Source organism: Myxine glutinosa, chromosome 10, assembly GCF_964187855.1.
Source record: "Myxine glutinosa chromosome 10, kmMyxGlut1.1, whole genome shotgun sequence".
In the NCBI taxonomy this organism is placed as follows: Eukaryota; Metazoa; Chordata; class Myxini; order Myxiniformes; family Myxinidae; genus Myxine; species Myxine glutinosa.
The window spans coordinates 94,217,921-94,239,510 of NC_136270.1; the positions used below are offsets into that span (position 1 = coordinate 94,217,921).

The following is a 21,590-nucleotide window of genomic DNA, read 5'->3' on the forward strand; positions in this document are numbered from 1 at the left end:
ATAAATTGTGTTCATTACACCATTTCTGGATCTGATGACTTGCCAGTAACCATTTTGTAAAAATGAATGTGCAGCATCTAACTCAAGATGTCGAAATGTCACACACATCCATGCCCGTGGGATTCCCATGGGTGACCCCGCAAGTTTGCATTGACGTTCGTCGACGGACTCGTTCGCGTGTCTCATTCGCTTTCTTGCTACATCCTGTTCAAGTCTGCGTTCTTCATCGACCATCTCATTCATTTTGGAAATAGAAGTTTCCACGCAGCGCATGAATTGTCACGATCCTCAAGAAGAAGTGTCTCGTAATCATCAAATGATAAATGGCAAGTAAATTATATTGTGGAAAATTAAAGATTTCAAATAAACCTATTTAAAGTGTATGCGCACATAACTAATAAAAAAAACGAATAAATTCCCCGTCCTGAAATTTCCTGAAACATATTTTACTTCCGGCTAATAATGTTGAATGAAATAAAAACGAAGAAATATATGTCGGCATCATTGTTGACGTTTTTGTGACGACTGTCATCAAACGAAAAAGTAATATATCTTAACGGAAAAGCAAAAGCGAATTTTTAATATATATCGACACATTGCCGTCGGTGTCATGTTGGGCGGTGTATGATACACCATGACGCGATTTTAAAAAATATATCTCTGCATTTTCCCGCGTGTGTGGAATGTTTATGGAAAATTAAAGATTTCAAATAAACCTATTTAAAGTGTATGCGCACATAACTAATAAAAAAAACGAAGAAATATCTCTCGGTAATTTCCTGAAACATATTTTACTTCCGGCTAATAATGTTGAATGAAATAAAAACGAAGAAATATATGTCGGCATCATTGTTGTCGTTTTTGTGACGACTGTCATCAAACGAAAAAGTAATATATCTTAACGGAAAAGCAAAAGCGAAATTTTAATATATATCGACACATTGCCGTCGGTGTCATGTTGGGCGGTGTATGATACACCATGACGCGATTTTTAAAAATATATCTCTGCATTTTCCCGCGTGTGTGGAATGTTCTCAATTATTGCTGACACCGAGTCTAAAAGTAAAACCATCGATAAAAATGAAATCATATGGTGAGTTAGATTGGAGATAAAGGCGTGAGAGAGACTCAATGGCCTTGAAGTTACAGGTGTTTGGATATTCATTTCGTTCTATAAACGGCAACTTTCATTGTATTTTCTTCCCGTTTTTTTTCAACCGAGTCTAAAACTATGTTAGCGACTGTGAAAAATGAAATGATATATCGAATTTGATTTGAAATAAAACTGGGAGAGAGCAAGACACCACGGGCCTACAAAACAGGCCTCAAAGCTATGCGAGTTAATAAAATGGTGGATATTTGTTTATAATTATATGAAGCCACTCCCAGAATGGGTGGAGCTATGGGTGGAGCTACTCTGCAAACCGAGTAAGCCACACCCCGGACAGACACCCAACAGAATCATCTACGTCCACGGCTATTATAATATAGATTCGTTCTTGTTTCAAATATCATTTTGTTTCACAATAATAACTAGAACGACACTCCTCCGAACGAACGGAGGAAACAACGACGACCTCCGCCCGGCTGAACAGTTTGCCATGTACTGTATATCCCATTGCTAGACCAGATCTGGATTCAGACCTGAACCAAAGTCTAATCGGCTGGTTCTCATCACTTTCCCAACTCATCCACCTAGTTTTGTCACAATTCATCCATAACCTTTTGAAATATCATGCTATATATAGTTTTTTCCCGATCACTCGATGGTGAAGAAACACTTAAACAATTCTCGGATCCAGATATTCATCAAAATCTAATCATTTCGTACTTGTCACACACCCAACATCTCCACCACATTTCGTCCGAATCTGTCCAAAACTTTATGAGATATCCTGTTCACAGAACGACACACGAACAGACAGGGGTGACAACACAACCTCCATCCACCTTCGGTAGCAGAGGTAATAATAGTGACGTAAATGAATCGTTTCCACTCTTTCAAGAACCCATCTGTGTCAGCCTTACTTTTCCATCTTGAATAAACATTTCCAACTCGACCCAACCTCACTGAGGAGGTTTGATACTCATGGAGAGAATAATTATTGGTCTCGTGACGTCATTTGAATCAGTTATGTTAAAGATTCCAATTCAATGCTGTCTTGTCAAAACTCCTTTCAACAAGATTGGACACTTTATATTATTGACAAATTTCTCCCATAATATTACAATATCTCAATGATGTCTGCTTGTACAAATTTGACAAATATGTAACGCACTTCAACATTATAAAAGAGCATTTAAGCGATATCAATGTCACAAGTACTCAAACATCAAATACAGCTTTGCATCCTCATGGGTATATTAACACTAACAGCATTTACTGATTTAAAAGCGAAGAGGTGTCTGCTAATTCACTTTCACAATGTGGGATGGGTGGAAATGGATGCAATGTCTTGGTGTTTGCTAAGATTTAATTTAATTTTGTTCATTCACATGATTAGATTTGCCTGTTTGTTTTGGTGTTTAAGTCTCATTGTCTGTTTCGCTGTTCCCTTGTTTCTCATGTCAAATCATTTGGTTTATTATCCAATCTGGTGCTTTCCCTTTCTACATTCACTTCATGGTATTGAAAACAAATTCGGTCTCCCAGAAACGGTTGGGTTATTTAGACTTTTGCAAAGTGTTACGGATTCGGCCCTTCCGTGGTGGTGGTTTTCATCCACGTGAAACATTTCTGGTTAGGTATTATTATTCTTATCGGGGTTGGAAGGAAACGGCGATTATTGTTTTTTAAAGGAAATGGTTATTGTGATTAAAATGTTAAAAGCACTCATGGTAAAAATGAAACAGGAAATCGGATCGTGCACCGGAAGACGTCGAGCGAAGAGGAAGAGGTCATGAGGCAAAGGTCGGGGAAGACGCGTGTTGAAGCTCCGTTACGGGCGTGGTCGAGCGAACGTCGTGAGTGAACTTTGCGACCTTGAAAGGAAGTTCGTGCGATAGGTGTTATCGTCGGAGTATTGAGGAACCTGCGTAATCAGGTATCGGCATTGATGTTCCGGAGAATCCTTGCCTAGAGGCTCCGGCTCGCGTGAGAGCCGTCCGCCATTTTGCCCCGCGCACTGCATTCATCGGAAAAGGTTTTTGTCGCGTCGGCTGGTCTTACCCTCCGGTGGTCTGCCGGGGAGGGCTGTGCACTAAAGCGGCATTTGAAGATTACACGGCGGTTCGCTGATTGAGCGGTGAACGTGTACGTCGGCGTGCGTCTTTGGGGATTTTCCATTCTACCGCGAGTTTGCTGGGTGTTGGACCACGTGACTTCTGTGTCGCTTCGCCCGCCTACGCCTCGATTGATCTTGATCGGACATTGTTTCAACGATCGCTGGAGTGAATCAACTTCACCTTGGAGAGTTATAGAGACATTGAGGAGTGCTCGGTTCCATTTCCTGGGAGTGCCGTGAGTTTGAGTTAAGTTACTAGATAAGATGGTACCATCTTAAGATTGATTATATCGTTGATTGCTATCATTGTTGTATGGTTCTTCCTGTGTGCTTTTTAATACATTCTTTGGTTGTGGATAACTCTTGGTGTGGTTTCCATATTGATTTCGACACGGAATAACATATATTTTTCTGCCGTGGCTCCTCCCGGCGTTCGGAGGTATACCGAGACCAGGAGGTCGGGGAGGAACACGTAACAAAAGCATCACGAAGATTGTTGTAATTTCAGGTGATGTCATATATACCTGAACACAGTTGAATGAGGGAAACACACCAACAGAAAGTTAAAGGAACACAGCAGAGGGACATTTGAAGGAAAAACGACCGAGGGGAAGAACCTTCTACGTGAAAGCATCTGAGCTCATAAAAATGGACGATTTACACCTGTAACATGAATGAACTCAGGAGTGCAACACATTATCTCTGCTTTCTTTAAACTCCAACACTGAAGTAGAAACAATTTCACAGTTATTGGTTTTTCATTAATTTTACAGTTATTGGTTCTTCATTGTTGTTTTTTCGTATGTAGCCTGTAGCTGCTGGTTGCATCATTTTTTCTTGTTTTTGGTCGCACCGTTGTGCCTCCGATGCAGTGCCCCTGTTACCATTAAGTTGTAACTCTTGCATGGCTTGCGGAATTCCTCTCTGGTCGTAGTCAACGTGTGGCCCTGAATGGATTTCTCTCATCTCCCCTTCCCGTTCAGGCTGGAGTTCCCCAAGGCAGTGTGCTGGGCCCTGTGCTTTTTCTGGTCTTTATCAATGATCTCTCCGACTCTCTGGAAAATCCTCTGTATCTCTTTGCTGATGACTCCACTCTCTGCCGCTCCATTCCTCTTCCCTCAGATCGGCAGTCTGCAGCCTCCTCACTCTCTGATGACCTGGACAAAATCACAGACTGGTCAAACATGTGGAACATGTCTTTCAATCCTGACAAATCTCACACTCTTACTATGTCTCTCCAAAAAGATCGACTGGACAACCCTCCCATCTACTTTCTCAACAATCCTCTCCAAGAAGTTCTGTCGCTCAAGCTTTTGGGTCTCACCATCTGCCATGATCTTTCTTGGGAAAACCACATTTCCAAGCTGGCCTCCAAAGCCAGTCGCCGACTGGGCATCCTCCGTCGTGCGAAGTCCTTCCTAGGCACACCTGAGCTCCTCACCACATACAAGGCTTTCATCCGCAGCTCAATGGAATACTGTTCTCCCCTATGGGCTGGTGCTCCTGCCTCACACCTGGCTCGGCTTCACGCTGTTGAATCCAAAGCTTTCAGAATCATTGGAATCTCCCACGATGAAGCTATCTCTGAGGGCCTTTCACTCACTCACCGCAGGCAGGTAGGTGGTCTTTCTGTCTTCTACCGACTCCTCTCCGGCCTTGCTCCCCCAGCTCTCTCTGTGCTCTGTCCCCCAAATATTCCTACAGGTCGCACAAGATCTGCCAGCCACCCTCTGATGGTTAAACTGCCGAAATCTCGGCTCTCTGCTCACCTTCACTCTTTCATTCCTCTTTTCTCCCGCCTCTGGAACAAACTCCCACACTCACTTCAATCACACTCCTCCCTCCAGGTCTTCAAAACAGCTGTTCACCACCATCTCTTATCTTCTCCCATCCAAAACCTTGATCTTTTCTACCCCCACGAATTCACCCCAGATCCACCTTGTTTGAAATTCCAACTTCTTTCCTGGAAGTCTTGGCAGTGTCCATATGTTTTATACCTCTCCCACCCCCCCCCCTTCCCATGCCTCCCCCCCAAAGCCCTCTCCCTCCCACAGTTCTCTTGATGTCTCCATGTCTCTCGGTCCCTGCTCTCAAATGTTGTGTTTGTGTCCTTCCCCCTATCTCCCCATCTTGTCTACCGCTCCCGATGTTATTTGTTTTGTGTGTCTGTTTGTCTTTCTGTGTGATTAATGTTCGCTCTTTCACGAGCCTCGATCTTGCATACAAAAAAAAAAAAAAAAAAAAAAAAAAAAAAACATTTTGACGACCTCGGAAAGATGACGGGCTGATTCAACCCGCTTTGTTTTATTTCAACGGTACGACAGGGGCTCAAATTCAAGACCTTAAGATCTAAAGACATCCACCTTAACCTTGAAGCCAACACCAGGCTGGTTCTTCATTAATTTTAGTTATTAATTTTACAGAAAGTAATTTTACAGAGTTGTTGGTTCTTCATCACGGTATTTCCTTGAAACTGTTTCTATAATTGTTCATTTCTACCTGTGTACTGTTTGTTCATTTCTACCTGTTTCTTCTTTCTTTCCGGTGTTTCTTCTTCTCTTTTTCCAGAAGGTTTTGAAATTTGTCGATTTTATGTTTTATTTATCTGGGACGTTTGAAACATCAAATCTGTTCAATATCCATAAATGCTTTATACATTTGAGTTTTAATCTTTGAGACTAGTAAAACGTCGGCATTTCCACAATCAGCACCTGGTAAGGTTCCAACAATCCAACATTTTAAACAAGTTTCAATAATCCGACTCCGTCTGTATTGAATCATGATATTGTCAATATCGATTTTCTTTTGACCCTTTGTTGAAGTCTAAATAAGTTACAAATCTGTATTTCTACTGCTATATATTTGAATGCGACAATTATTCTCACCATGTGGGATTGGCCAGGGAACGCTTTTGTTTTGTTTTGGTCCATTCTTTCACAAATGGGATGGTCAGACCTGACATTTGACTGAGGGTCAGTCAAATGGTCACTGAGGGACTGAGGGACTTTGTAATTTGTTCAGGTGTTATCGATAACTCACCAACTCTTTGTGAAAGACACGATGACATCTTCCACCTCCATCAATGACCAGTGCTGGTGAATTTCTCCTCCGACATTAAAGACGTGTGTTCATACCTCTTGGGCATCTTGGCTTTCCAAGTAACCCTCCAAAAGAGAACACAAAATTACCTTTGTATCCTCCATAGGATATCCCTTTGTGAAATATAATAAACCTTTGTGAAATATAAAAACACAACCATACCCTCTTTCCCTCATGCAGTGATTTATTATTTTGTTCGATATTTAATTTTGCTGGTACTGCATGCACTAAAAATACCACTTGAGTGACAAATTTGTTTCAAATGAGATGCGATCTTAAATGATTTTCGAGCCCAAGAAAATATCTTTCAGAAGAAGCATTTTATCGGTGTATGCACAGATTGTATCCACATTGATGGTGCAGCAGAGACCTAACTGGATGGTTATAAATACGAATGTGTATAACAAATCTGCTTTGGAGGATAAAGTAATTTGTGTGGCTATTCACACCATCATTTGGCTACTTTGTACAAACTCACACTTTACAACAAAAATCCTTTGAACAAAATGAGCAGGAAGAGAATGAATTCGTTTTTTTTCTGGAGACACAAAAGTGATTGTATTTATAAGTTGCGTTTCTTTCATCCGAGAGAAGTTTATCTGATTTTGTTCATAAAGAATCAACCACAAACCAAAAACATTAAACTTAAAATGTCTTACTTTGTTTTTTAAGTTAGAACATCAATTAATTTGCTGTCTAAAGTTTTTGGACTAAATCTTTCAAAAGTTTAAATAAGAAACATAAAGAAAAATTGTATTTCAATGGTGTTTTTTGTTTTGTACGAAATTAACATGTAGATTTTTATTCATCAGACACACAATTAAGTTGCTTCAAAACAGATGATTGTGGATCAGGATAACGATGCCAGGAGATGATTTTATTCTGAAAGATTCGCACATTTGTGAATCGCGTGAGGCTGCGGCGGATCTCTGCGGTTCGCACTCCATAGATAATTGGATTGGCGAGAGGCTGAACCAGATAGAACAAGGAATCACTCACGTGTTGTAAATATTGTGGGAAATAGTTTGTGGACGACATACGCAAGGAAATCAAAACAAAAACATTGGAGAAAATATATAGTGAAAGTACCAAGCAGTGAGTGACACATGTGTGCAGGGCTTTCCTGTTCCCCTTTGAAGATGGTCCAGAATGTTGGCATACATACAAGATGCGGGTGTACGTGACAACGACCACGACGATGAGAGTGACAGTAGTGAGAGAAGAACATGCAATCCCATATAAACTGTTTATGGTGAAATCTTCACATGAAAGTTTAGCCACAGCCATGTGAACACAACCTACCTTGTGAATCTCTGGATATTTGCAAAATGTTCGTCCAATCAATAACACAACATAAATACCAATAATCAGAGATGACCAGCAAACGGTGAGCAAGATCACTTTGTGAGCTCTGCTGTTGGTGAGCAGGACATTGTAGCGAAGAGGATGACAAACTGCCAGGTAGCGGTCTATGGCCATTATGCTGAGTATGTAAGATTGCATCGCTCCAGTGAATGAAACAAAGAAGAGTTGAATAAAACAGGCAGGTTTTGTAATCATGATACTTTGACTGATGCTGTACATCAGACGAGGCGTGATTGTTGTACAACCAACAATATCCATGATCAATAAATGAGCGAGGAATATGTAGACAGGTTTGTGTAGCTTTTTATCACAGAGAATGATCAAGATGAGAATCAGGTTCAGTGTGATCGTGACGAGGAAGATGACGAATAAAACACCAAAAGCCCATGGTCTGATGCTTGATTGCTCGTGAAAGATCGGGGTGAGGAGGAACACGTTGGGTGGCAATGATTGATTTCCTTCAAACATGATGTCCTCCATCAATCCTGTGCCTGGAGATAAAAGGACCAATTACACCAATTAATATATCATGAAAATGTTCCACCTTACACTTCACCAATATATGAAAAACATTTATATTTCTGGACCATGCATCTGTATCATTGGTTTCCTTTTTTCAATGCACTTTGTCTGAACATCACAATAATTAATTTTTATCACGATAAAATAATAATTACAAAAGTAAATATTGACTCCAACATACGACATTTTGCTTACCTTGTGCGTTGTTCTTTAAGATCACACTGCTTACAATTTAATCATTTATATAGATCGTGGAAGAGGGTTTAAAATGCAATCACCACAAGAAGTAAATGTCACCAGAGAGCATCATTGTAAACATATTTATTCCCTTCAGGGACTTTCAAATTTGTCATCATCAGGGACATGAACAATATCCTCAGGTGCACTGAATGACGTCAACTTTCCATCTTTTTGAAGTGTTCGCCAATTCTGAAAGATAAATCTTTGGTTAAACTTAAAATTGGAATACATATTTATTTCTGCACCAATATTTATGATTCTTTATTATATACGTTAAAAGTTCAAGGTATTCTTTCAACAGCTCTTTATAGGTACTAGGGCATGCCCGTACTATATCTATATCTAAAATTATATCCCCCCCCTCTATTTACATGAAATGGTTTGGTCCAAAGCGAACGGCTTGCGAGTACGGTGACAATCCCCCCCCCCCTCTATTTACATGAAATGGTTTGGTCCAAAGCGAACGGCTTGCGGAGTTTGGTAAAGAAATCGCCATCGCGTGCACAAACGCGCAGGAAAGCGAAAGAATCGCAAATTAGTTTTAATTAGTTTTAAAACATAGTTTAACGCCAACATAGCGGCAACATAGTTTGCCAACGTGAAATAAATGAATACGCTCTCAAATGTGCCGTCCGAGGCAGAGTCTGTTCGGCACGTTCGGCACACGTGATAGCTCGCTGCTCTCTGATTAGTTGAATCGTTTTTTGGACATAGCTCGGTAACTACTTGTCCGATTAATATGAAACCTTGAAAAGGCACATCCTCGGGTCCCCAGCAATATACCTGGCAAGTTTAAAGTATATCGGACCCGTGGTTGTCAAGAAACAGCGGTCACAGACATACATACATACATACATACACACAGAGATTACTGGAATTATAGATAGACTAGGGCATGCCCGTACTATATATATATCTAAAATTATATCCCCCCCCCTCTATTTACATGAAATGGTTTGGTCCAAAGCGAACGGCTTGCGAGTACGGTGACAATCCCCCCCCCCTCTATTTACATGAAATGGTTTGGTCCAAAGCGAACGGCTTGCGAGTACGGTGACAATCCCCCCCCCTCTATTTACATGAAATGGTTTGGTCCAAAGCGAACGGCTTGCGGAGTTTGGTAAAGAAATCGCCATAGCGTGCACAAACGCGCAGGAAAGCGAAAGAATCGCAAATTAGTTTTAATTAGTTTTAAAACATAGTTTAACGCCAACATAGCGGCAACATAGTTTGCCAACGTGAAATAAATGAATACGCTCTCAAATGTGCCGTCCGAGGCAGAGTCTGTTCGCCACGTTCGGCACACGTGATAACTCGCTGCTCTCTGATTGGTTGAATCGTTTTTTGGACATAGCTCGGTAACTACTTGTCCGATTAATATGAAACCTTGAAAAGGCACATCCTCGGGTCCCCAGCAATATACCTGGCAAGTTTCAAGTATATCGGACCCGTGGTTGTCGAGAAACAGCGGTCACAGACAAACACACAGACATACACACATACACACACACACACACACACACACACACACACACACACACAGAGATTACTGGAATTATAGATAGATTACAGCAATCTCATCGATAAATGACTTGAACAGATTGTTACGAATACAAATGTGAAATGAAAATGTAAAAATATGTATTGATGGTAAAATACACAGAAGCCTTATGAATGTTCTTGAGCACAATTTACTATCTTTTGACTTTTTCACTGACAGTTTGTTGCACTTGATGTTCTTGGGTTCTGTTTCTGGGTCAGAGATTGTTGATTTGTTGGGTCTTCCCTCCTTCGTTGAAACTTTTTAAAGCTAAGAATTCCACACCGGTTGGTTCTGTCTGTTTTTCTGTTATTGTTTCACGCTTGTGTGTTTTTATTTGTGTGTTGAATCCATTCCCCAGTCTCATCCATACATTTGTTGGTGTGTGTTGTATAATTTTACTTTGCTCCTCGATGTGCTTGTTGTTAACCTAACTGGATTGGAAACTGTCTTCCTGATGGAAAGCAAAGAGTAGTCTGAATGGCAGTATGATACAGTGCATTCAGAAAGTATTCAGACCCCTTCACTGTTTTCACATTTTGTTATGTTGCAGCCTTATGCTGTAATCGTTTAAATTCATTTTTTCCCTCATCAATCTACACTCAATACCGCATAATGGCAAAGAGAAAACAGGATTTCGGAAAGTTTTGCAAATTTATGAAAAAGAAAAAACTGAAATATCACATTGACATAAGTATTCATACCCTTTGCTATGACACCTGAATTTAGCCCAGGTGCCTCCCATTTCTCTTGATCATCTTTGAGATGTTTCTACACCTTGATTGGAGTCCAACTGTGGTAAATTCAATTGAATGGACATGATTTGGAAAGGCACACACCTGTCTATATAAGGTCTCACAGCTGACAATGCATATCAGAGCAAAAACCAAGCCATGAGGTCGAAAGAACTGCCTGCAGAGCCAGAGACAGGATTGTGTCGAGGCATAGATCTGGGGAAGCCGACAAAAAATATCTGCTGCATTGAAGGTTCCCAAGAGCACAGTGGCCTCCATAATTCTTAAATGGAAGAAGTTTGTAACAACCAGGACTCTTCCTAGAGCTGGCCGCCCGGCCAAACTGAGCAATCGGGGGAGAAGGGCCTTGGTAAGAGAGGTGACCAAGAACTTGATGGTCACTCTGGCTGAGCTTCAGAGATCCTGTGTGGAGATGGGAAAAACTTCCAAAAGGACAACCATCACTGCAACACTCCATCGATCTGGGATTTATGGCAGGGTCCACAGACGGAAGCCTCTCCTCGGTGAAAGACACATGAAAGCCCGCTTGGAGTTTGCAAAAAAGAACCTGACGGACTCTCAGACTGTGAGAAACAATATTCTGTGGTCTGATGAAACCAAGATTGAATAGTTTGGCTTCCGTCTGGCCACTCTGCCGTAAAGCCCAGATCGGTGGCGTGTTGCAGTGATGGTTGTGAACTTATTCAGATAACTTATTCAGATTTCAAGTCAATCAGATGAAAATTGAGGATTTTAGAAATTTGAAATGGCTGTTGACCTTTGGCCTATGTTGACCTTTTGGTCGAAGTTGATCTCCAAAATAGTTGGTGGTTGAATTCAGTTCGCTGATATGAAAATCCCTTTTCAATTCCCAGTCAATCGGATGAAAATTGAGGTTTTTTGAAAATCGAAAAAGTGGTTGAACTTTGGCCTACGCTGATCTCAAAAATAAATGGTGGTTGATTTCATTTAGCCAAACTGTAAATCCTTTTCAAATTTCATGTCAATCGGATGAAAATTGAGGATTTTAGAAATTGGAAAAAATGTGATTGACCTTTGGTCTATGTTGACCTTTTGACCTCAAAAATATATAGGATTTTGTCGGACAACGAACTCTACCATTTGGTGAAGTTTTGTGAATATCGGTTTGAAATTGTGATCTGTAGGCAAGCATAAGTGAGCGGACAGACAAACAAATGAAATATCACTGATAGAGCAAAACTTGGCAGAGGTGAATAAAGTAGAAAGGCACTCGGTGGGGCATCCTTTTGACTTAACAAAGAATTGGTGGTTGAATTCAGTGACCTGATATGGAAATCATCTTCAAATTAAATTAAATGGATGAAAATTGAGGATTTTAGAAATTTGGGAAAAGTGGTTGATCTTTGCCCTATGTTGACCTTTTGGCCTATTTTGATCTCAATAATAGTTGGTGATTGAATTCAGTTGACGGATATGAAAATCCTATTCTAATTTAAAGTCAATCGGATGAAAATTAAGAATTTTAAAAATTTCGGAAAAGTGGTTCATCTTTGGCCTATGTTGACCTTTTGGCCAATGTTGATCTCAAAAATAGTTGGTGGTTGAATTCAGTAAGCTGAAATGAAAATCCTATTCAAATTTCAAGTAAATTGGATGAAACTTGAGGATTTTAGAAATTTGAAATGGCTGTTGACCTTTGGCCTATGTTGACCTTTTGGCCGATGTTGACCTCAAACATAGTTGGGGGTTGAATTCAGTAAGCTGATATGAAAATCTTATTCAAATTTCAAGTAAATCGGATGAAAATTGAGGATTTTATAAATCTGGCCTATGTTGACCTTTTGGCCGATGTTGACCTCAAAAATATTTGGGTGTGGAGCTGTGTGTGCTCTCACGTCGAACTCCAACAATATGGACGCGACAACGAGCTGATTTTCACTGAGCTGTTTATTCCGAGCTCGGCACGAATGCACTGAAAAAGGCTACACCGAGCGGCAATATATCTTTCCAATTCAAACAGTAAGCCACGCCTCTCAACGGGGCGTGGTCTGCAACCCGAGTGACCGCCCGCCGATTACGTCACCAGCCGGTACAAGAGAATTGTGTCCGGTAACCGCTATATGCGCCCCCCCAGAATTCACTTGTACAGGAGAGTCAGTTTGTGGGGGGCCTTAATGACCCGGCCGAAACAACCCCTGGCGATTCGTGTGGGGGTGGGAGGCGGCTTGACGGCGGATGGTTGGGCGTGGGGCTTGGTCGACGGGGGACAGCCCCGCCGTGGAGGAAGGGCCAACCGTGGAGGTTGGTCGAGGTCCAAATGGGCCGACTTGAGGCGGTCCACGGAGATATGGTCCGGTTTGCCGCCAATGTCGATGACGAACGACTTGTCGCCCCTCCTCAAGACCCAAAAAGGCCCATCATACGGCGGCCGGAGTGGTCCCCGGTGTGCGTCGTGGTGCACAAAAACGTACTCCGCTGTGCGAAGCGCTGGGGGGACATGGGGTTTAGGACAGCCATGATGAGACGTGAGCACCGGGGCAAATCTCCTGGTGGCCTCCTGGAGGACCGAGCGTTGGCGAGCCGTGGACCAGGGGCCGGTGTCGTCGGGGATGAACTCCCCCGGCACGCGCAGTGGTTGGCCGTAGACAAGCTCGGCGGTAGAAGCCTGGAGGTCTTCTTTAGGGGCCGTCCGGAGGCCCAATAGCACCCATGGGAGCCTATCAGCCCAACCGTCGTCCTGGAGGCTGGCCCTGAGAGCGGCCTTCATTGAGCGGTGAAACCTCTCGCACAAGCCATTGGCCTGGGGGTGGTAGGCCGTGGTGCGGTGAAGTTTGACCCCCAAGGCCTGAGCGACCGCGCCCCACAGCTCAGAGGTGAACTGTGGGCCTCTGTCAGAGGAGATGTTCGAGGGGGTGCCAAAACGGGCAACCCAGGTGCCGATGAAGGCCTGCGCCACATCGGCGGACGTCGTTGACGTCAGCGGGATGGCCTCCGGCCAGCTGGTGGTCCTGTCCACCATCTTGAGGAGATGGGTGAAGCCCCGCGAGGGGGGAAGGGGTCCCACCAGGTCCACATTGACGTGGTCAAAACGCTGCGCGGGCACGTCGAATGGTGCCAATGGGGCCTGGGTGTGCCGGTGGACCTTCGCACGCTGGCAGGCGACACAGGCGTTGGCCCAGTCGCGGACGTCCTTCCGGAGCCCGTGCCAGACGAATTTCGCTGCCAAGAGCTTCTGAGACGTTTTCCCGCCTGGGTGGGAAAGGCCGTGGATGGCGTCAAAAACGAGCCGTTGCCATCTAGGGGGCACAATGGGACGAGGTGGCCCAGGGAAACGTCGCACAGGAGAACTGTGCCTCTGTCCTTGAAGGGGACGTCGGACAACCGCAGGCCCGTGTCCGCTGTCCGGAGGGCTTGCACCATGGGGTCGGAGACCTGGTCGGCCACCATGCGGGCGTAATCCACGCCGAGGTGGACGGCGCCCGCGACGGACCGGGAGAGGCAACCGGCCACAGCATTGTCCTTGCCTGCGACGTGCCGGATGTCCGTCATGAATTCGGACACGGCGGAGAGGTGGCGCTGCTGATGAGCCGACCATGGCTCTGAGACCTTGGCCATGGCGAAGACCAGGGGTTTGTGGTCCACAAACGCCGTGAATGGGCGGCCCTCTAAAAGGTGGCGGAAGTGGCGAACCGCCAGGTAAAGGCCGAGGAGCTCACGGTCGAACGTGCTGTATTTGCGCTCGTTAGGGCGGAGCTGCTGGCTGAAGAAGGCCAGCAGCTGCCAAGCCCCGTTAACCCACTGCTCGTGTACGGCGCCCACCGCGTAGTCGGAAGCGTCCGTGGTAATGGCGATGGGTGCGTCGAGCGCCGGGTGCGCCAGCATGGTGGCGTTGGCGAGGGCCAGCTTAGCGCCCGTGAATGCCCTGTCCATCTCCTCGGTCCAGGCGATGTCATGCTTGGCCGGCTTATCCCTGAGGGCCTCGTACAGGGGGCGCATGAGTTGGGCGGCGCGAGGCACGAACCGGTGGTGGAAGTTTACTATACCCAAAAACTCTTGCAGGGCCTTGACGGAGCGGGGGCACGGGAAACCTTTAACGGCCTCCACCTTGGTCGGCAGCGGAACGGCCCCGCGCTTTGTGATGCGGTGTCCCAGGAAGTCGATGGCAGCCATGCCAAACTGGCATTTGGCCGGGTTGATGATGAGGCCGTGCTGGCTGAGGCACGCAAAAAGCGTGCGCAGGTGAAGGAGGTGCTCCGCCCGGGAAGTGCTGGCGATGACAATATCATCCAGGTAGACCAACAGAAAGGTGAGATCGCGCAGCATACTGTCCGTCAGCCGCTGGAAGGCTTGGGCTGCATTCTTAAGGCCGAAGGGCATTCGGGGGAACTCGAAGAGGCCAAAAGGTGTAATTACAGCCGTCTTCAGAACGTCGGCCGGCCGGACAGGTACCTGATGGTAGCCCCGAATAAGGTCGACCTTGGAGAAGATCACCCGCCCCACCAAAATGGCGGAAAAGTCCTGGATATGCGGTATCGGGTACCGGTCGGGGGTGGTGGCGTCGTTGAGGCGGCGATAATCGCCGCACGGTCGCCATCCGCCACCCGGTTTGGGTACGATGTGCAGGGGCGAGGCCCATGCGCTGTTCGAGCGCCGCACAATGCCAACTGCTGCAGCGCATTGAATTCCGTCTTGGCCACGGCGAGTTTGGCAGGGTCGAGGCGATGAGCCCTGGCATAGACCGGTGGACCAGTGGTCGGAATGTGGTGTTCGACGCCGTGTTTGACGGCGACGGCCGAAAAATTTGGCAGCGTGAGGGCGGGGAACTCAACGAGGAGGCGGGTGAAGTCGTCCGCGGCCGGTAGCGCGCAGGCTAGCCTGGTCGGTGCGGAGCCGCTCAACGAACAAGCGAGAGAGCTGAAGGTCTCCGCGTTTGACGAGCCGACGACGTTTTACGTCAACCAAAAGTCCGTGGGCGCAAAGAAAATCCGCACCCAACAAAGCCATGGGCATGTTCGCTGTGACGAAATCCCACATGAAACGCTGGCCCCCGAAGCAGAGTGCGATGCTGCATGAACCGAAGGTGTGGATAGAGGGGCCGTTTGCGGCGCCAAGGCGGGGCCACAAAGCGCGGCCTGCTTGTCCTGCCCCGAGGTGGGTATAACGCTCACCTGCGCTCCCGTATCGCACAGGAAACGCCGCCCTGACGTGGTGTCCATGATGAACAAAAGGTTGCCGGAATGGCCGACGCTCATGGCAGGAAGCGAGCGCCGGCCTGGTCCTTTCCCGACCTGCAGAAAGTGCATGGTGGGCGACACGTTCTGGCCTTCTGCCCGAACCTGGCATGGTAGTAACACACGGTCCACCCCAGTGGTGGCTGCGGCGCCGGTCGTGGCGAGTGCGGCCAACGGGGTGTCATGGCGGCCGCGGCCACAAGGGGCGCTGAATCGGCCGGTGGCAGTGCCAGTCATGGCGGGGGCGTTGCCTCGGCCGGGCCAGGTTTCCAGGCGGTACTGCGAAGCGGCCGAGAAAAATTTGTCGGCTTCCTAAGCCAGGGCGCGAGGGTCCTCGATTGCCGAGTTAGCCAAAGCTAAGCGTACCTGCCCGGGTAGCTGTCGGAGAAACAGCTCGCGAAAGAGGAAATCTGGGCAGTGTTCGCCGAGCAGGGAGAGCATGTGGTTCATGCGCTCGGATGGTCGAGCCTCCCCGAGCTCAGGCAGATCGAGCAGCTGTCACGCGCGTTTGGCCTCAGTGAGGTCAAACGTACCTGGGAGTAGTCGTTGGAGTGCGCCGTACTTGTCGTCGGCCGGCGGGCTCCGTAGAAGGCTCAAGACCCGGGAGGCGGTGGCGGCGTTTAGCGCGGAGACCACGTGGTGGAAGCGAGTCTCGTCCGCCGTGATGTGCCGCAGAGCGAACTGGGACTCCGATTGAGCAAACCATATGGCGGCGTGCAATTCCCAGAAGCCAGGGAGCTTCAAAGCAATAGTCGACTCCATTGCCGTATTCGTAAAAGGGGTCACCAATGTGGAGCTGTGCTCTCACGTCGAACTCCAACAATATGGACGCGACAACGAGCTGATTTTCACTGAGCTGTTTATTCCGAGCTCGGCACGAATGCACTGAAAAAGGCTACACCGAGCGGCAATATATCTTTCCAATTCAAACAGTAAGCCACGCCCCTCAATGGGGCGTGGTATGCAACCCGAGTGACCGCCCGCTGATTACGTCACCCGCCGGTACAAGAGAATTGTGTCCGGTAACCGCTACATGGGGAGTGAATTCAGTTGACGGATATGAAAATCCCATTCAAAAATTCCAAGTAAATCGGATGAAAATTGCCAATTTTAGAAATTCGGCCAATGGTGAACTTTTGGTCAATGTTGAGCTTTTGGCCAAAGTCGATTTCCAAAATAGTTGCTGGTTGAATTCAGTAAGCTGATATGAAAATCGCATTCAAATTTCAAGTAAATCGGATGAAAATTGAGGATTTTAGAAATTTGAAATGGTTGTTTGCCTTTGGCCTATGTTGACCTCAAAATTAGTTTGTGCTTCATTTCAGTTGGTTGATATGCAAATGCTATTCAGATATCAAGTCAATTGGATGAAAATTGAGGATTTTAGAAATTTGAAATGGTTGTTGACCTTTGCCATGTGTTGACCTTTTGGCCTATGTTGAACTCAAAAATAGTTGGTGGTTGAATTCAGTTAACTGATATGAAAATCCGATTAAAATTTCAAGTAAATCCGGTGAAAATTGAAGATTTTCGAAATTTGAAATGGTTGTTGACCTTTGGCCTGTGTTGACCTTTTGGCTTAAGTTGATCTCCAAAATAGTTGGTGGTTGAAATCAGTAAGCTGACATGAAAATCCTATTCAAATTTCAAGTCAATCGGATGAAACTTGAGGATTTTAGAAATCTGGCATATGTTGACCTTTTGGCCAATGTTGACCTCAAAAATAGTTGGGGGTTGAATTCAGTGACCAGATATGCATATTATCTTCAAATTTTAAGTTAATAGGATGAAAATTGACAATTTGAGAAATTTGGCATCTGTTGACCTTTTGGCCAATGTTAACCTCAAAATGAGTTTGTGCTTGGTATCAGTATGCTGATATGCAAATGCTATTCAGATATCAAGTCAATTGGATGAAAATTGAGGATTTTAGAAATTTGAAATGGTTGTTGACCTTTGCCATGTGTTGACCTTTTGGCCTATGTTGAACTCAAAAATAGTTGGTGGTTGAATTCAGTTAACTGATATGAAAATGCGATTAAAATTTCAAGTAAATCCGGTGAAAATTGAAGATTTTCGAAATTTGAAATGGTTGTTGACCTTTGGCCTGTGTTGACCTTTTGGCTTAAGTTGATCTCCAAAATAGTTGGTGGTTGAAATCAGTAAGCTGACATGAAAATCCTATTCAAATTTCAAGTCAATCGGATGAAACTTGGGATTTTAGAAATCTGGCATATGTTGACCTTTTGGCCAATTTTGACCTCAAAAATAGTTGGGGGTTGAATTCAGTGACCAGATATGCATATTATCTTCAAATTTTAAGTTAATAGGATGAAAATTGACAATTTGAGAAATTGGGTGTCTGTTGACCTTTTGGCCAATGTTGACCTCAAAATGAGTTTGTGCTTGGTATCAGTATGCTGATATGCAAATCCCATTCAGATTTCAAGTCAATCGGATGAAAATTGACAATTTTAGAAATTTGGCCTATGTTGACCTTTTGGTCAATGTTGAGCTTTTGGCCGGTCAATTTCCAAAATAGTTGCTCGTTGAATTCAGTCAGGTGATATGAAAATCCTATTCAAATTTCAAGTAAATCAGATGAAAATTGAGGATTTTAGAAATTTGAAATGGTTGTTGACCTTTGGCCTATGTTGACCTCAAAATTAGTTTGTGCTTGGTTTCATTGGCTGATATGCAAATCCTATTCAGATTTCAAGTGAATTGGGATGAAATTTGAGGCTTTTAGAAATTGGAAAAATGGGGTTGACCTTTGGCCTGTGTTGACCTTTAGGCCAAGTTGATCTCCAAGTAGTTGGTGGTTTAATTCAGTTAGCTGAGTTGGTTACTGGTTGCTGACCATTTGGCTGATGGTGATCTCAAAAATAGTTGGTGGTTGAATTCAGCTTGCTGATATGTAAATCCCATTTAAATTTCAAGTGAATCAGATGAAAATTGAGGATTGTAGAAATTTTAAATTGTTGTTGACCTTTGGCCTAGGTTGACCTTTTGGCCGATGCTGATATCAAAAGTAGTTGGTGGTTGAATTCAGTCAGCTGATATGAAAATCCTATTCAAATTTCAAGTCAGTCAGATGAAAATTGAAGATTTTAGAAATTCAAAAAAGTGGATGACCTTTGGTCTATGTTGACCTTTTGGCCTAAGCTGATCTCAAAAATATATAGGATTTTGGCGGACAACGAACTCTACCATTTGGTGAAGTTTCGTGAATATCGGTTTAAAATTGTGACCTGTCGGCAAGTATAAGTGAGCGGACAGACAATCAAATGAAATATCACTCATAGAGCGACACTTGGCAAAGGTGATTAAAGTAGAAAGGCACTCGGTAGGGCATCCTTTTGACTTATCAAATAATTGGTGGTTGAATTCAGTGACCTGATATGGAAATCATCTTCAAGTTAAGTTAATTGGATGAAAATTGCGGATTTTAGAAATTTGGGGAAAGTGGTTGATCTTTGGCCTATGTTGACCTTTTGGCCTATTTTGATCTCAATAATAGTTGGTGATTGAATTCAGTTGACGGACATGAAAATCTTATTCAATTTTTAAGTCAATCGGATGAAAATTGAGGATTTTAGAAATTAGAAATGCTTGTTGACCTTTGGCCTGTGTTGACCTTTTGTAGTATGTTGTTCTCAAAAATAGTTGGTGGTTGATTTAATTCAGCCAAACTGTAAATCCTTTTCAAATTTCATGTCAATCAGATGAAAATTGAGGATTTTAGAAATTTGAAAAAAGTGATTGACCTTTGGCCTATGTTGACCTTTTGACCATTTGACCTCAAAAATAGTTGTTGGTTGAATTCAGTTTATTGATATGTAACTCCCATTCAATTTTCAAGTCAATGAGATGAAAATTGAGGATTTTCGAAATTTGAAATAGTTGTTGACCTTTGGCCTATGTTGACCTTTTGGCCTATGTTGATCTCAAAAATAGTTGGTGGTTGAATTCAGTTTGCTGATATGTAAATCCGATTCAAATTTAAAATAAATTGGATGAAAATTGAGGATTTTAGAAATCTAAAATTGTTGTTGACCTTTGGCCTATGTTGACATTTTGGCCTATGCATTTGGTTCACCTTTTGTCGCATGTTGATCACAGAAAAGAAAAACATAGAAAAGGATTGGCCTATGCTGATCTCAAAAATAGTGGGTGGTTGAATTCATTTCGGCGATATGTAAATCCCATTCAAATTGCAAGTCAATCAGATTAAAATTGAATATTTAATAATTTGAAAAAAAGTGGTTGACCTTTGGCCTATGTTGACCTTTTGACCTCAAAAATATTTAGGATTTTGTCGGACCACGAACTCTATCATTTGGTGAAGTTTCGTGAAGATCGGTTTGAAATTGTGACCTGTGGGCAAGTATAAGGGAGCGCACAGACAGACAAACACACAAACCGGAGTGATCAACATAGTTGTTTAAAAAAAAAAAATTGCCTGGTTATGACGCACAGGACCAACCAATATTCTTGAAAAATTTTCCATTTTCGAAAGTATTAAACAAACAAACAGATAGTCAGGGATGAGAACATAACCTCCATCCACCTTCAGTGGTGGAGGTAAAAATATTTTATTTATGTCTTTATTGGGAAAAATAATTATTTCAAGTTGATTTCATTGCAAAACTTAATACAAAGTTTTTCCAACGAAAATTTTCCGAAACAATATGTCAGTTTGTAAATGTTTAGATGCTCTTGCATGTTGAATAAGCCTCTGCAGTTCGTGTAATATTCGATCATTTCTCTGGGGGTTCACAATCCATGCCCAGCAAGTCCATTTCCTCATTAGTGAAATAACATTTGCTTAATTGAGGCAAAGTTGGCTTTGATGATTTGCCTCTGGTGCTTCCAACAAGATCAGACCTGTTCTGCTCCTCCTGGGCTTATGTTTATCCTCTCCCAAAGGAATGATATTGATAGCCGGCGAAGCCGGTGTTGTCAATAACGCGTACGTATTATGTCGAAAACCAGATTATGCTGTCTCCCATTGGCTTGAGAATTCCGAAGCTCAATGAAGGCCGCCATCTTGCGGATGCGGAAGTATGCATAACAAATTGAAAAACGTTCAATTGGAGTTTCTTTCACCCGTCTTTGTTTGATTCACAATCTTATGCATCTCCAATTTGTAATTAAAATACTTTAAGACCAACCTCAGCCCGCACGGGCCTGGTTATCTTCAACGAAAATCGTCACTAAACACCGGAACCAATGAGATTCGAGCATTTGAAAAAATATTTCCAAAACCAAATCACGCAATGGAGGCCGCCATTGACCGGATGCGGAAGTTTGCATAAAATAATTGCGAAAAAGGTCAATAGGAGTTTGTTTCACCCGTCTTTGTTTGATTCACAATCTAATGCACCTCTAATTTGTAATTGAAATACGTTAAGACCAACCTCGTTATCTTCAACGAAAATCGTCACCAAACACTGGAACCAATGAGATTCGAGCATTTGAAAAATATTTTTAAAAAGCTTTTTATGCGTTTCGGACGCTGAAAACGGCGTCAAATATTCTAAAATTGACGAAGAATTATTTTTTAGAAATCTCGCGGCCATAGGGGATAGTTTTTCATGGCCAGAAATACGGTATAAGCGGTTTACATAAAGAAAGAAAGCTCGGTTTGATT

General features: G+C 43.8%; 1 protein-coding gene and 1 long non-coding RNA gene across 3 annotated transcripts in view; both read right to left on the bottom strand.

The window, feature by feature from the left end:
* The window catches only part of LOC137433946 (uncharacterized), a 737,502-nt gene that overhangs the window by 4,623 nt on the left and 711,289 nt on the right, over positions 1–21,590 (bottom strand). The window lies entirely within an intron of this gene.
* On the bottom strand, positions 7,125–16,699 carry LOC137433414 (olfactory receptor 5AC2-like). The gene is made up of 2 exons (XM_068125745.2): positions 16,471–16,699; positions 7,125–8,179 (listed from the first exon to the last, which is right to left on the bottom strand). The coding sequence occupies exons 1-2, from the start codon at positions 16,697–16,699 to the stop codon at positions 7,125–7,127; spliced, it is 1,284 nt and encodes a 427-aa protein (XP_067981846.2).

What these genes read in the sequence shown, in the direction of transcription:
- LOC137433414 (XM_068125745.2), bottom strand. Translation starts at nt 16,699, where the DNA reads ATGGAGTCGACTATTGCTTTGAAGCTCCCTGGCTTCTGGGAATTGCAC. An exon ending in ACTCCAACGACTACTCCCAG is followed by an intron (nt 8,180 to 16,470) that starts GTACGTTTGACC and finishes TTTTATCTCCAG; the next exon opens with GCACAGGATTGATGGAGGAC.